Source organism: Rhinatrema bivittatum, chromosome 7 (assembly GCF_901001135.1).
Source record: "Rhinatrema bivittatum chromosome 7, aRhiBiv1.1, whole genome shotgun sequence".
Lineage (NCBI taxonomy): Eukaryota > Metazoa > Chordata > Amphibia > Gymnophiona > Rhinatrematidae > Rhinatrema > Rhinatrema bivittatum.
In genome coordinates, this window is record NC_042621.1 from 307,684,750 (window position 1) to 307,701,250 (window position 16,501).

The 16,501-nt window shown below is 45.3% G+C and overlaps 1 protein-coding gene across 4 annotated transcripts in view; it reads right to left on the minus strand.

Annotated features, from left to right (window-relative positions):
• ATE1 (arginyltransferase 1) overlaps positions 1-16,501 on the minus strand; it is a 214,034-nt gene that overhangs the window by 29,658 nt on the left and 167,875 nt on the right. For all 4 annotated transcript variants that reach the window (XM_029610557.1, XM_029610555.1, XM_029610556.1 and 1 more), the window contains one exon: positions 3,990-4,089. In XM_029610557.1, coding sequence (XP_029466417.1) covers positions 3,990-4,089 — 100 coding nt within the window. The remainder of the gene's footprint in view (positions 1-3,989; positions 4,090-16,501) is intronic.

Here is a 16,501-nt window from a genome sequence, read left to right on the forward strand (position 1 = left end):
TCTTCTACCCCAGGGGTTTGGCAAACTAGCACACAAAAAGCGCCTTCCCATGCTCAGTTTCAAGAAGAGATGGCGTGCATGGTTTAGTACTGCCAACCCCTGCTCTACGCAAACACTCGCATGCTAACCTCAAAGCAGCAGCAGCAGCAGCCTAGAAGTCAAGGCAAACTGCCTTCTTTCTCTCTTCTCAGCGTAGAGTTGCACAAATACACGCTCATGTACCAGAACAGAAGCCGATGAACCAGAGCCTTAAAGAGCCAGCCAGGGATGTTTAAAGCAACAATGCTACCTTATATAACCGGTTAAGCGTGAAGACTACCAGAGGCCCATGAAGTCTAACGGCTCCCGCTGCACAAAAACACTAACAGTAAAAAAAAAAAAAAAGAAAACAATTTCCTTCCAAGCCCAGATCTGGTGATTGATTTAAGGCCCTGTCCCTTGAGCCCACCCACAGCCGAAGTTATTTCATGAAGCCATGAAAGCCTGTGAGAGAACTTTTTCTTTATTAGCAGATTTCACTCATATAAGGTCCATCCTAAAACAAAGGCTTTGACACCAAAAAGCAGAATATAAATCCAATAAATACATTACACAGACAACTCTATCCAGGAAAGAGCGGTCCTTGACAGAAAGTACTGCCCACGACAAGGACTTTACTAAGAGTAGCAGATAAATTACACTGAGACACAGCGTGGGAACCGATCCCATTTATTGCACATACTCTGGTGAGGGAGCACATTGCACGTAACAAGGCATTCATACAAACACGATGGCCTGTCCACTCTGCCCATCCTCACAATTAGTTTAGCATCACTTCCTCAGAGATCCCCTGCATTTATCCCAAAGTTTCTTGAATTCAGAGACCGTTTTTGTCTCCACTTCTACTGCAAGGCCATTCCATGCATCCACCACCCTCTCTGTAAAGAAATATTTCCTAAGTTTACGCCTGAGTCTACCCCCTTTCACCCTCACCCCATGACCCCTCATTCTAGAGCCTCCTCTCCTCTGAAAGAGACTCAGCTCCTCTGCATGGAAACCTTGGAGATATCTGAATGTCTCTATCACATCTCCCCTATCTTGCCTTTGTTCTAGGTCAGTGGCTCCCAGCCTTGCCCTGGGGACCCCCCAGCCAGTCGGGTTATCAGGATATCCACAATGAATATGCATGAGAGAGAATGTGCATGTTATGGGGGCAGTGCCTGCAAACTTTCTCTCTGCATATTCACTGTGAATATCCTGATAACCCGACTGGCTGGGGGGTCCCCAGGGCAAGGCTGGGAACCACTGCTCTAGGGGTGTCCATGTTCACATCTTTAAGTCTCTCCCCATAAGCTTTAGAATGAAGACCACTGCCCATTTCAGTAGCCCCCTCTGGACGACTCCACCCTGTTTATGTCCTTCTGAAGGCGGGGTCTCCAGAACTGTACTCAGTATTGCAAGTGAGGTCTCACCAGGGACCTGTACAGGGGCCACATCACCTCCCTTGTTCTGCTGACCCTTCCTCTCCCTGTGCAGCCAAGCAGCTTTCTGATTTTTACTGTCAATTTATCCATCTATTTGGCCACCTTAAGCTCATTAGATCCCGCTCTTCCCTTTGTGCTTAGAAGAATTTCACCTCCAATACTGCACCTTTCCCTTGGGTTTTTGCACCCTAAGTGCATTATTTAATCATTAAACTTAGCTGCCAGACCTTAGACCATCCCTCAAGTTTCGCTAGATCTCTCCTCATGTTTTCCCGCACCTTTTTGGTTGTTCACCCTGTTACAGACAAACCTTTCCCGATAATCCTTCCACTATGTTGCTCCTGTTGAAAGGAACCAGTCCAAGGCCTGATTCCCGAGACACAGCGCTAGTAACAGCCCCCTCCTCAGAGAAATCGCCATTCACCACCCCCCCCTGTCGCCTCCCACTCAGGACGTCGCTCCGGGATCCATACCAAGGGCGCACAATTTATATACAAGTCTTCTGTGTGGAACTGTGTAAAAGGACTTACTAACATGCAAGCCCACTACATCTAGAGCTCTCCTTCCATCCAGCTCTAATCTAAGAAAGTGACAAGATTCACCTCTGCAAGGCAGCATGCTTTTACCAGAAACTGAACTGTCCTCTGTTTTAGCAGACTGACCGGCCTGTAGCTCCCAGCCTCCTCCTTACTTCCATTTTTATGTACAGGAACCACATCCGCCCGTCTCCGGGCCTACTCCAGACTCTAAGGAAGCACTGAAAAGGTCACCAGCGGAGCTGCCAGGGCTTCTCTAAGTTCCCTTAGTACCCTCGAGAGTATCCCATCCGGCCCCAGTCGCCGTATCTACTGTAAGTTTAGTTAGCTCCTCACAACACACTTTTCTGAAAATTGATTGAAGTTTACTTTACTTCCAAATGTATTTGTGCTCGTTTCATGTCGTCCTGCACCAAGCCCTTCCACAGTAAACACTAAAAAATTATTTAAGCAATTTTGCTTTTTCCTCCTCAGCCTCTACATTTCCTCTCCTTCACTTCTGAGTCTCACAATACCACTTTTGCACTTCCTTCTACCGGTATCATGAATATATCTAAAAAAAAAAAAAGAAAAAAAAAGTCTTGTTCCCCATTTTACCGTATTTGCTATTTTTTCCTCCATTTGACTTTTTGCATTCCTGTTTTCCCAGCTTCTCTTAGCTTCCCCTTTCTGTGACCTCTTGTAGTTTATTAAACATCAACTTTTTCTCCCTTTCCTATTCAGCATCTTCTTTAGAAAACCATAGCGGCCTCTTTCCCTTTGTTTGCGCTCCTAACAAAAAGATTAGTTGCCCTTCTATGATCTCCTTTTAGTATTGCCCACTTCTCTTCTGCTTCCCCTAAATTCTCCCATCTTGCTAACGACTCCTTGAGATACTCCCCCATTTTAACAAAGTTAGTTTCCTCGAAGTCTAGGACCCTTGCCTTTAGTGAACCTTCGTCTCTTGTGCTTTATTTCTGTCCCTGTTGGTAGGCACCAGGCCCAGCATTGCCCCCTCCCGTGTGGGCTCAGTTACCAGTTGACAGCACCGTCCTCCCTGCAGAGAATCCAGGATCTCGCTGCCGCTAGAAGACGTCACAGCCGGGATGTCCCAATCAACATCCGGCAGATTGAAATCCTCTAGCGACAGCAGCTCCCCTTTCACATCAATCCTGTGAGTATCCTCCATTAAATCTCTCTCCATCCCCTCTGTCTGTGATGGAGGTCTGTGTGTGACACCAATATAAAGAGATGTTCATTAACCCATAGTGCCTCCTCCTCACCTCGTAAACCCTGCACTGCTGTGCTTTAATACTCTGCTTTGTAAATAGTGCCCGCCTCCTCCCTTCCTTCCTGAATAGATGGTACCAGGTATAACTATACCCCCCCAGTCATGGTTTTCTGTGTGCCAGGTCTCTGTGACAGCCACTATATATCTAAATCAGCTTCTTGCATGACTGCCTCTAGACCTGGGATGTTATTCCCCATAATATGAGCAGTAGTGTGCAGAGCTTTCCAGATATTGCCTTTTTGTCCATTTCTACAGAAGTGCATCTCTGCACTTTCAGCGCACCCCCGCCAAGTCTAAGTCACCATTTTTCACCCTCTCAACGTTTTCAGAAGCCTTAAGTCCTATTCTCTGCCGAACATTAACCGTGGGCTCATTCTGACAACCTCTCCTCCCCAAGTTTTGTGTTCCCACTATGCGCCTGACATCAATTCTCAACAGAATTATGTTTACCATTTCTAGTTCAATGCATCCCAGACAGATTTCCTGAACCATTCCTGCCCGCTCTTGTCTGGAGAAGGTAGGAGAAAGGTCAGCGTTACCCCGGGACTCGCGGTGTGAGAAGGTAGGAGACAGGTCGGTCAGTGTTACCCTGGTCTCATGGTGTGAGAAGGTAGGAGACAGGTCAGTGTTACCCCTGGTCTCATGGTGTGAGAAGGTAGGAGACAGGTCAGCATTACCCTGGGTCTTGAGGTGTGAGAAGGCATCAAAGTTTGGCTTTACCTTGTATCTCATCTTGGGGCAGGAATGGATGTAGAAACCCATGTAGTAATAGTGGAGATCAGGTGATTGCTCATGGAGCTGCCGGGTGAAAGCGATCTCCCTGCAGGACAGGGAACAAAAGCATCAGGGATTCACTCAGGGGACATTTGCAAACCATATTTATATTCATAGTTAGGAAGAGGGAAAAATGAATGGTTTTCTATGCTCCAGGGTCTTGTTTTCTGATAAAGGACAGAAGATGCATGATTAGATAAACTGGAAAAAAAAGAACTGGAAACAGGATGCTGGGCTTGATGGACCCTTGGTCTGACCCAGCATGGCATGTTCTTGTGTTCTTATGAAGTGCTTCAGAAATCCATCGCATGCATCCACTGCAGCATGTGCCAAACCTGAAATTCAAACAAGGCTCGTCATGGTATATATAACACTGAGAACTGGCATGGGAGTCAGCAACAAGCAGCAAGGGCTCAGAGGAGCCGTATAAAAAAGGGCTGCCCCCGTCTTGTCAGATCCTCCCAGTTCCCGGGTGACATTAAACATCCCCAGACTGAGCTCTGTTCTGGATATGTGTTTCGTTACACTTTCTCCTGTGATATTGATAATGTGTGCTGGGAAGAAGGGCTCCTCATTCCTGCATTATGAGACAGGGGATATGTGTCTCGTTACACTTTCTCCTGTGATATTGATAATGTGTGCTGGGAAGAAGGGCTCCTCATTCCTGCATTATGAGACAGGGGATATGTGTTTCGTTACACTTTCTCCTGTGATAGGGATAATGTGTGCTGGGAAGAAGGGCTCCTCATTCCTGCATTATGAGACAGGGGATATGTGTCTCGTTACACTTTCTCCTGTGATAAGGATGTGTGCTGGGAAGAAGGGCTCCTCATTCCTGCATTATGAGACAGGGGATATGTGTCTCGTTACACTTTCTCCTGTGATAGGATAATGTGTGCTGGGAAGAAGGGCTCCTCATTCCTGCATTATGAGACAGGGGATATGTGTCTCGTTACCCTTTCTCCTGTGATATTGATAATGTGTGCTGGGAAGAAGGGCTCCTCATTCCTGCATTATGAGACAGGGGATATGTGTCTCGTTACACTTTCTCCTGTGATAGGGATAATGTGTGCTGGGAAGAAGGGCTCCTCATTCCTGCATTATGAGACAGGGGATATGTGTCTCGTTACACTTTCTCCTGTGATAAGGATGTGTGCTGGGAAGAAGGGCTCCTCATTCCTGCATTATGAGACAGGGGATATGTGTCTCGTTACACTTTCTCCTGTGATAGGATAATGTGTGCTGGGAAGAAGGGCTCCTCATTCCTGCATTATGAGACAGGGGATATGTGTCTCGTTACCCTTTCTCCTGTGATATTGATAATGTGTGCTGGGAAGAAGGGCTCCTCATTCCTGCATTATGAGACAGGGGATATGTGTCTCGTTACCCTTTCTCCTGTGATAGGGATAATGTGTGCTGGGAAGAAGGGCTCCTCATTCCTGCATTATGAGACAGGGGATATGTGTCTCGTTACCCTTTCTCCTGTGATAGGGATAATGTGTGCTGGGAAGAAGGGCTCCTCATTCCTGCATTATGAGACAGGGGATATGTGTCTCGTTACACTTTCTCCTGTGATAGGGATAATGTGTGCTGGGAAGAAGGGCTCCTCGTTCCTGCCTTATGAGACAGGGGATATGTGTCTCGTTACCCTTTCTCCTGTGATAAGGATGTGTGCTGGGAAGAAGGGCTCCTCATTCCTGCATTATGAGACAGGGGATATGTGTCTCGTTACACTTTCTCCTGTGATAGGGATAATGTGTGCTGGGAAGAAGGGCTCCTCATTCCTGCATTATGAGGCAGGGAATAATACTTCCTTCTTTAGTCCTGCCACTCCTCCAAGCTGGAGAGGCCTTGTTTTCGGAGTCTCTCCCTGTATAGACATAGTTGTTGCCCTCCTCTGAATCTTTATTATGAGAAGAGGAGGGGTGAGCAGATGTGCAGCCAGTCTTCACGACAACATTTCCTATGTTGTTTTCACATCCTTTAATAGCTCTTTATGAAAACACTGCAAATATTCCATTATGGGTACAATTAGAAGCCTATGAAATGCATCAGACTGCACACAATCTCTTGTATAGAAACAATAAATACCCAGAAGCAATACACAAATCAAATTCTTTTTCATAACTTGCTATCTGCCTTTTTGACCACATGAAGCCAAAACTTTAGAACATTGGTTCTCAACTTTTCAGGAGCAGTGCAGTCCTTTTAAGAGTTCTGATCAATCTTCTGTCCTCCCAAGTCACATAGGAAACATCCGCACTGCAAAAGCCAGGGCTCCTTCCCTAACTATTCATCCTCACCCCCACTCCACTCCGCTCTTCGGGGCAGCAGCAGCCTGTTTGTGGTTTTCCAATCTCCCAGGCCGGCATGGCCATGCACAGTGAGATAAGCCCAAGCAGCCCGACTTTTGGAAATGAACACTGGTTTTTTACCTTGGGCCTCACTCCACTTTTTGGCAAGCGTCAGGATGGCTTCTGCTGGCCACCAAGGGCTGCAGCCACTCTCTGGCAACGAGGCTGGCTTCTGCTAGTTTCCCTGGGCTATCTCCACTCTTCAAGCAGCCAAGGGTGATAGATTCTGCTGGCTGTCCTGGGCCACCTTCACTCATGGATCCTGAGAGGCATTTGCATGCCCCAGGTTGAGAGCCAGTGTTTTAGGGAATTTTCTTTTACAATGATGTCCAAACTAGAGCCCATTATCTGCGCTGTGTGAAATTCCATCTATCGCTTTATTGCCCATTCACTCATTGTAACTCTTCAAGCTCAGCTCTGCATCCTCTCCTCACATTACCACTTCACTGTTTACACTCTTTTACTTGCCCTTGGTTTCTAGTTTTTTGATGCATGAAAGAACCTTTGGTAAGGGACTTTATCCAAAGCTTTACTGACAATGCGCACACATTCCATTAACTGGATGCCCCCCTGCTCTTGTGCTTGTTGATATCCTCAAAGAACTCCAATAGGCTAAGCCCCGACTTCCTTTTACAGAAACCATGTTGACCATTCCCCAAAGTATCCCTTCCCTAGATGACTAAGGAGTCCATTGCTTATTACGGTCTGCACAGAGGTTGGACGTACCAGCCTGAAACTCCCTGGCTTACCTCTTTAGCCCTTTATAAAGAGAGGTTACGCTGCCACATCTTCAGCCCTCTGGCACAAGACTGATTTTAATGAAATATTACGTTCTATTACAAGGAGCTCTGCAGGTTCATATTTAAGCTCCTTTAAATCTCTTGGAGGAATACCATCTGGTCCTAGTGATTTGTTAGTATTTTACTAATCAATGTTTTAAAACCTTCTCCTCGTCTATTGTTACCTCAAAGTGAGCCAGTTCAGACCAGCCTGAAATGGCCTTAACTCAGAGACACCTATATACCGGGTTTCAGAGACAGATGCAGTCTATGGCCCTTGGCAGCCATTACTGGACTAGATAAAATGGGGGGAGGATTAAACCAGGGAAAACTCTCAAGTAGTTGTGAATGAAGGTTCACTGTGCCATAGTCCCAGTTCTGGCCCATTCTAACTAATCTGGAAGCCCAAAGGAGCAGGAGAAAAGGTGATCGCCAGAACAAAATTTGAGCAAGTTGAGATTTCTCGTCTGAAAAGAACACGTGTAAATAAATTAATAAATAGTATGCTAATTCCTCTCTAGGTCACAGCCATGGACCAAACTGAGAAGCAAAAGCATCTGGCTAATGTACTCCAACAACCTAAAAGCTACAGATAAGAACAAGTTATTAACCTTTCCATCAATAAGTTTCACCTGGAACTAATGGAACCTACTTGCTGGCAGGCACACACGTGTGAATCTGACAACACACCCATCAGAATGATCCTGTCCTGAAAATGTGCTAGGGATAGGACATCAAACGCAAAAGTCATTAGTGAAATACAGAGATGCAGCAATCTCCAATGGAGGTTTTCCCTTCAGAAAGTAGACTAAAATGTATAAATACAAAGGGATACCTCACTGGCAGGGTGAGTTAGTGGCCATAAATGTATCTATTTATTTAAAATAATTTATATCCCACACCCATCAAGGTTCGGGGCAGGTAACAATAAAACATGAATATAACAAACTGAATATAAAATACACAGATATAACATAATATTCATGAATAAAACATAAAATAAGGAGTTTAAGTGCTATTGCAGAGTTCTGGGAGTGCTTGGTTAAATAGATAATATTTTAAAGCTTTTCTGAATTGCTTCGAATCTGACAGGATTCTAAGATCGGAGGGCACTGAATTCCACTGCCAAGACTAGAAGAACAAAACATGTGCCAGTACACGAGGAAAAATGCTAGTTTTCACAAAGCTAAAGGTTCGGCGTAAATATTTGGGAGTTGCCACATCAGCTAATTGCATCAGTGAGAGTATACATAGGCAGCTGGAAGGAAATTTTACCCGGGAAACCGACCTATCCAGCTAAAAGTACACAAGGGCTTCCCTCGGTTTAAAAAGAGGTGCAATACATGTGATCTACCCCCTCCCTGCTGGGGCAAAGTTTGCAGGCTGTTTTTGTAGGGGCATTTTCTGTTAATTTGCACAGAGACACTCCCCAGGTTAAAATATCCATATCTTTTGCATCTATGAAAGTCCCTTGGATAAACAGTAATGTCTGTGGGGGAAGCACATACCTTGACCAGGTAGAACAATGCAGAAGGAATGTGGCTCAAGGAGGCTGTGGTATGGCAAGGAGTTAGGAGCAAACCAGGAAGCAGAGGATGAAAGCAAAGGGAGACAGTGAGGTCACAAAACAGGACATCTCTAACCTCCTCAGCCCTTCCTTATAGGGAAACTGTTCCATCCCCTTTATCATCTTGGTCATCGTTCTCTGTACCTTTTCTAATTCTGCTGTATCTTCCCTGAGATGTGACGACCAGAACTGCACACAGTACTCAGGATGAGGTTGCACCATGGAGCGATACAGAGGCATTAGGACAGGGGTCAGGAACCTTTTTGGCTGAGAGAGCCATGAACGCCACATATTTTAAAATGTAATTCCATGAGAGCCATACAATATGTTTAAAACTAAATACAAGTAAATGTGTGCATTTTCTGTAAGATCACACTTTTAAAGTACAATAAGTCTCTGAAAATATTACACCAGGCCTTAAGACACCAATACATCTCCTATTAGGAAAACGGACCAAGCCAGGCTGCTATAGAGTCCTACACAGAAACTACACGCCAGCAGAAAACCTCACCTGAATCACATGTGCTGACCTCACCTAACAAAGAATAAAGAGACCAAAACGCATAACTAGAAGCAAGCAGAAAAAACTGAATTGGAAACTGCAACAAGCCAGAGTCTCTGTATGCAGTGCAACAAAGGAAAAAAGAAACATCACCCATCCTTATAAAACAAATCAAGAAATATAAAATCATCAGCAGTAAAACTGTACGAACAAAAAGAACATATTTCGAAACAGCTGATGAGTGGAATATCCAATAATTAAAAACTCATATAAAACATTTCCAGATACCAACAAAATATTTCAAAATAGCAGACACAAAGACCCAGTAATGAAAAATAATAATGATACAAACATTTTTTTGCTCTGCATACCTGGGAACGTTTGATATCCAGGTGTCCTGAGATTGTTCTGAATTAGCAGGAGGAGGGGTGGTTTGCTTGGAACTTTCTCCTCTCTCAGTCACGTACCAGCGCTCTCTCTCACACTGGCTCTCAATGACACACCTATACACACATGCTCTCAGTACTCACATACACACATGCTTTTTCTCTCTCACTTATATAGGCTCTTAATTACACATTTACACACATGCTGTCTATCTTTTCACGCTTACACACACACAGGCTTTCAATCACATAAATACATGCTGTCTTTTTCTCTCACACACAGACTCTCATTCACATGCTTACAAACATGTCCTCTCTTTCTCTCATTTAAACACAGGCTCTCAATCACATACTCACATGCTCCCTCACCTAAACCAGCTCTCAATCACACACAGACACACATGGTCTCTCTCTCTCATTTAAACACAGGCTCTCAATCACATACTCACATGCTCCCTCACCTAAACCAGCTCTCAATCACACACAGACACACATAGTCTCTCTCTCATTTAAACACAGGCTCTCAATCACATACTCACATGCTCCATCACCTAAACCAACTCTCAATCACACACAGACACACATGCTCTCTCTCTTACTTATACACACAGGCTCTTAATCATACATACACATGATTTCTCTCACACACAAAGGATTTCAATCATACACACATACTCTTTCAATCACAAACTTACACATACAGGTTCCCAATGGTAAACTTACATTCATGCTCTCTCTCTCACAGGCAGGCTCTCAATCACAGACATACTCTCTTTCACATATACAGGCTCTCAATCATTCACATACATGCAATCTCTCACTCACACACACAGGATCTCAAACACACATGCTTGCTCGCTCATTCACTCTCTCTCTTCCCCACCCCGGGAACTCGCGGCAGCAGCAGCAGCCTCCTCCCAACGCTAACCTCTTCATTTTCAGCCCTCGCGGAGGCGGAGTCCCATCGGCCGCGGTTGAAGCTCTTCATTTTCCTCCGAGCCGCGCTGCAGTCTTCTTTTCGTCGCGCACGCACCTGATGCTCTCCACTTCGAAGAAGAGAGCACGCCGGTGCTGCTGACTCCAGCTGTCCTGCCGCGTTCCGCCCGGGCTGACAGCATTTTAAGCCCGGGCGGAGGAGGACCGGGGAGCAGCTGGGTCAGCGGGGGACTGGAAAGTGTGGCGACACTTGTCTGCGAGCCAGATGCAGCCCTCAAAAGAGCCATATCTGGCTCGCGAGCCATGGGTTCCCGACCCCTGCATTAGGATATTCTCTGTTATATTCTCCATTCCTTTCCTAATAATCCCCAGCATTTTATTTGCTTTCTTGGCTGCTGCTGCACACTGAGCAGAAGATTTCAATGTATTATCAACGATGACCCCTAGATCCTTTTCCTGAGTGGTGACTCCTAATGTGGAACCTTGCATTGTGTCGCTATAATTTGGGTTCCTCTTCCCTAACTGCATCACTTTGCACTTGCCCACATTAAATGTATTTTATTTATTCGTATTTATTAATCACCTACTTGTTGAGGCTTTAAGACGACTTTTAACATACACAGACATCTTACATCATAAAAAAAACAAACAGTATTCTTGATCATAGTTAAAATAGCTAAAATCTCAAAAATAATAAAATAAAAATGACTTACAATCTAATAAAATTGAAGTGGTCATATAGTTTCAGAGAGCAAATAAAAATTAAGATACCAAATCAGTACTAGCTTATTTAAATAAAAACTTTTTTTGTAAAACTTAAAGTATCTTTGAGCATCCTGTTCACCGCAGGTTTTCCGTAAGGGTAAGGCATACTCTAGTGATGGTACATCAAGTGCTTCTGGCTGGGACTGCTATTTGGATGCTCAGATTCCCAGGCTCCCAAGCTCCTCTTGCAATTTCTCACAATCCTCTTATGATTTAACAACTTTGGATAATTTTATATATCAGCAACTCTGATCACTTCACTAGTTCTTCCCATCTCCAGATCATTTATAAATGCGTTAAAAAGCAGTGGACCCAGTATAGACCCTTGGGGCACTCCACTTTTCACCTTTCTCCCTTGAGAAAACTGACCGTTTAGCCCTACTCTCTGTTTTCTATCCTTTAACCAATATTCTGTCCAAAATAGACCACTGCCTCCTATCCCATGACTTTTTAATTTCCTCAAAGGTTACGTTGTCAAACACTGAGTGTAAATACACTATGTCAACTGACTCACCTTTATCCACGCCTTCAAAAAATGTAGCAGACTGGTGAGGCAACGCTTCCCTTGGCTAAATCTATGGTGACTTTGTGCCATTAAACTATGAATATCTATATCTTCAGTAATTTGGTTCTTTATAATAGCTTCAATCATTTTTCCCAGCACAGACATCAGGCTCACTGGTCCGTGGTTTCCTGGATCACACCTGGAACCCTTTTAAAAAGCTACCCTACATTCTTCAAGTACAGTAGCTGATTTTAATGATAGTTTACAGATTACTAACAGTGGCGCTGCAATTTCATTGGTATTTTAGTGCAAAGAGAAGTGAATAAGCATGAGAAAGCTAGCGATATTGCTGTTCTCTTTCTAGATCAGTTATTTTATTTTGTAATAATTATGTCTAGTGTTTCTCTGTTCCTTACATGAGGGTGGAGGATCAAGCTGGGAAAAAAAACAGACGTTTGCCCTGGGCCCATAAGTGGTTAAAGCGGCCTGGCATGCAGAGACCCCAGGCCTCACTCTCCTATCTACATTGACAAGTTCTTTGTCATTCAAAGCTTCGATGAGCAGAAACACGGCACAAGCAGCTTTAGGCATGGGCATCCAGAAGGATAAGTACATTGTTTACATAATTTGTAGCAGAGCGTTGTATATTTTCTTAAAGTTTTTTTCTGAGTTGGTCAATGTTAATTTCATTGGTCATGACTCGTCTTGGGGGGCGGGGAGCAACATCACCAACAGTGCTAGGGGTGGAAAAAACTTCAATCTGTCCCTGTCCATACTCCAGATGTAAGGAGTGCTCTTGTAATTAAACAGATGGCACTCCTGATGTTGTTGGTAGGTAGCTGTTATTCCTCTTGTCCTTTGCTTTATTTGTGGTCTGGGACAGAAGTGTCAAACAAGCCGGCTGAGACGGCGGGTTCTTACCTGCAACAGCATTCTTGATACATCAGGCCACTATGGATGACATTGTCAGATGGCACCAATACAGACCCAGCTCTCCTGAGCTTGTGAGGGAGATCCTGTGCAGCCGCTGCCTCACAAGACCCCTCAGTCTATTACAGAGCTTGAAAGTCAACTCCTTAGGTGGCTGTTGGGTGCATGTACCTGATTTCTCCCATTACAGGTAAGCAATTCATTTCTCTGTTGACAAGCAGGATGATTCAGCCACACTAATGGGGAATCCCAGGCTGAAGGTTGCTGCAAAATGTGAAAGGTCCAAGTCTGGCCAAGGGCAACCTGGATCTCGGCTAACAGGGGGAGTTGACTTAACCGAGACGACCTGAAGAGCTGCTTGTCCAAATGCATTGTCCTTTCCAGACACATTGTCTAGGCAGTGGTGGGATGTGAAGGTGTAAATGGAAGACCACATTGTGGCTTAACCGAGACGACCCTGAAGAACTGCTTGTCCAAATGCATTGTCCTTTCCAGACACATTGTCTAGGCAGTGGTGGGATGTGAAGGTGTAAATGGAAGACCACATTGTGGCTTAACCAAGACAACCTAAAGAACTGCTTGTCCAAATGCATTGTCCTTTCCAGACACATTGTCTAGGCAGTGGTGGGATGTGAAGGTGTAAATGGAAGACCACATTGTGGCTTAACCGAGACGACCTGAAGAACTGCTTGTCCAAATGCATTGTCCTTTCCAGACACATTGTCTAGGCAGTGGTGGGATGTGAAGGTGTAAATGGAAGACCACATTGTGGCTTAACCAAGACAACCTAAAGAACTGCTTGTCCAAATGCATTGTCCTTTCCAGACACATTGTCTAGGCAGTGGTGGGATGTGAAGGTGCAAATGGAAGACCACATTGTGGCTTAACCGAGACGATCTGAAGAACTGCTTGTCCAAATCCATTGTCCTTTCCAGACACATTGTCTAGGCAGTGGTGGGATGTGAAGGTGCAAATGGAAGACCACATTGTGGCTTAACTGAGACGATCTGAAGAGCTGCTTGTCCAAATGCATTGTCCTTTCCAGACACATTGTCTAGGCAGTGGTGGGATGTGAAGGTGCAAATGGAAGACCACATTGTGGCTTAACTGAGACGATCTGAAGAGCTGCTTGTCCAAATGCATTGTCCTTTCCAGACACATTGTCTAGGCAGTGGTGGGATGTGAAGGTGCAAATGGAAGACCACACTGTGGCTTAACCAAGACGACCTGAAGAACTGCTTGTCCAAATGCATTGTCCTTTCCAGACACATTGTCTAGGCAGTGGTGGGATGTGAAGGTGCAAATGGAAGACCACACTGTGGCTTAACCAAGACAACCTGAAGAACTGCTTGTCCAAATGTATTGTCCTTTCCAGACACATTGTCTAGGCAGTGGTGGGATGTGAAGGTGTAAATGGAAGACCACATTGTGGCTTAACCGAGACGACCTGAAGAACTGCTTGTCCAAATGCATTGTCCTTTCCAGACACATTGTCTAGGCAGTGGTGGGATGTGAAGGTGTAAATGGAAGACCACATTGTGGCTTAACCAAGACGACCTGAAGAGCTGCTTGTCCAAATGCATTGTCCTTTCCAGACACATTGTCTAGGCAGTGGTGGGATGTGAAGGTGTAAATGGAAGACCACATTGTGGCTTAACTGAGACGACCTGAAGAACTGCTTGTCCAAATGCATTGTCCTTTCCAGACACATTGTCTAGGCAGTGGTGGGATGTGAAGGTGCAAATGGAAGACCACATTGTGGCTTAACCGAGACGACCTGAAGAACTGCTTGTCCAAATGCATTGTCCTTTCCAGACACATTGTCTAGGCAGTGGTGGGATGTGAAGGTGCAAATGGAAGACCACATTGTGGCTTATCCGAGACAACCTGAAGAGCTGCTTGTCCAAATGCATTGTCCTTTCCAGACACATTGTCTAGGCAGTGGTGGGATGTGAAGGTGCAAATGGAAGACCACATTGTGGCTTAACCGAGATGACCTGAAGAACTGCTTGTCCAAATGCATTGTCCTTTCCAAACACATTGTCTAGGCAGTGGTGGGATGTGAAGGTGTAAATGGAAGACCACATTGCATATATCTGCTATAAAGACAATGTGAATAGGCTGATGAGAAAGCTCGTATTTGATGTGCTCTTATTAGCTACAGTCCTCCTAGATTATAACAAAGTGTAAAGCAATCCACTAACTCGTTGGATAAGGTTATTTTTGCTACTGTGATTCCTAGCTTGTTTAGGCTGAAGGTTATGAATTGAGTGGATTGATGATGTGGCTGTGTCCTCTTCAAGTAGCAAGCCAGAGCCCTTTTGCAAACCAGCAGGTGTGTAAGGCTTGTTGACCCTTGTTGCTGTGTGTGTGTGTGTGTGGGGGGGGGGGGTGGGGAGGGTGGGGGGGGGGGGATGGCTCAACCCTGTAGGTCCTCCCCGATAGCTGGTGGGACTAAGCAGGGTAGAGATTGGTCTGGATCTTCACCTATACCAGCCCCTTTTCCCCTTAGGTTGAGCCCTCAGGTTTTGAGGGCCAGCAGGACTTAAGTGTGAGTCTTGTGGAAGTTGGAACTGATGGAAGTTCTGGTTGTGGCTAGGTTCAGAGGCAGGGGGCAGATGAGGGTGGTCGAGGTCCAGGTGGCAAGCAAGAATAGTCAGAATTCAGGCTATGGTCAAGTCAGAGGACAGGCGAAGGAGGCACTGGGGAGAATGAAACAGGGCTGAAAAGACACGGCAGGCTGGGCTTGGCGAGACTAGGCAGGCAGAATCTAAAATGCAGGATAAGGTAGGCAGGTACAGGAATGAAGGATCAGCAACTCAGGATGCAGCAACTCACCACTGCTAGGATGCAGGCGACCCATTGCTGAGGCAGTGACTGACTGTCTGGAGAGGCCTTTACAGGGCTAAGCCGGTGACGTCATCCATTGGGGCCGCGGCAATTTCGCGCTGCAGACCCTTTAAGTTTGGCTGACTCCAGCACACGTGGGCCTAGGGGCACATTGGAAGGCAGGGAGAGTGGCAGCATCCTGCTGCAAGAGAGAGGAAGGGTGGCCTCCTGCCACATGCCCGGTCAGGGAGCCTGGGTGATTGCACTGGTTGATAGGAGCGTCCATGAGCGGGCAAATGAAAGGTCTATTCAACTTTGTGGGTTTGTGGTCTTGGGAAGAAGATCGGTAGTACTATTGATTAGTTGATGTGGAAAGCTGATACCACCTTTGGGAAGAATTTAGGACATGTCCAGAGGACCACTGTATTGTTAAAAAAAAAAAAACAACCACCCCCCCTCCCCCCCCCCCCAAAAAAACTGTAAATACAGACATTATGATATGAGTGCTTGAAACTGGCTTATTCAAACATTAGAACGTGCTTTTTCTGTAATTGCTTCCAGGCTTTGGAATGGCCTCCCTGATGATCTGAGACTACAAAAGGATCATCTATCTTTTAGGAAGGGCAGAAAATCTGGTTATTTAGGACAAAAACTCACAATAAAAACTTTTAAAAATATATCCGAAGCAGAAAGCCTGTGAGGGAGTCAGTTGGACCGTTAGATGATCGAGGGGTTAAAGGGGCACTTAGAGAAGATAAGGCCATCGCGGAAAGATTAAATGATTTCTGTGCTTCAGAGTTTACTGAAGAGGATGTTGGGGAGGTACCCATTCCAGAGAAGGTTTTCATGGGTGATGATTCAAATTAACAACCAGATCACTGTGAAACTGGAAGATATGGTAGACC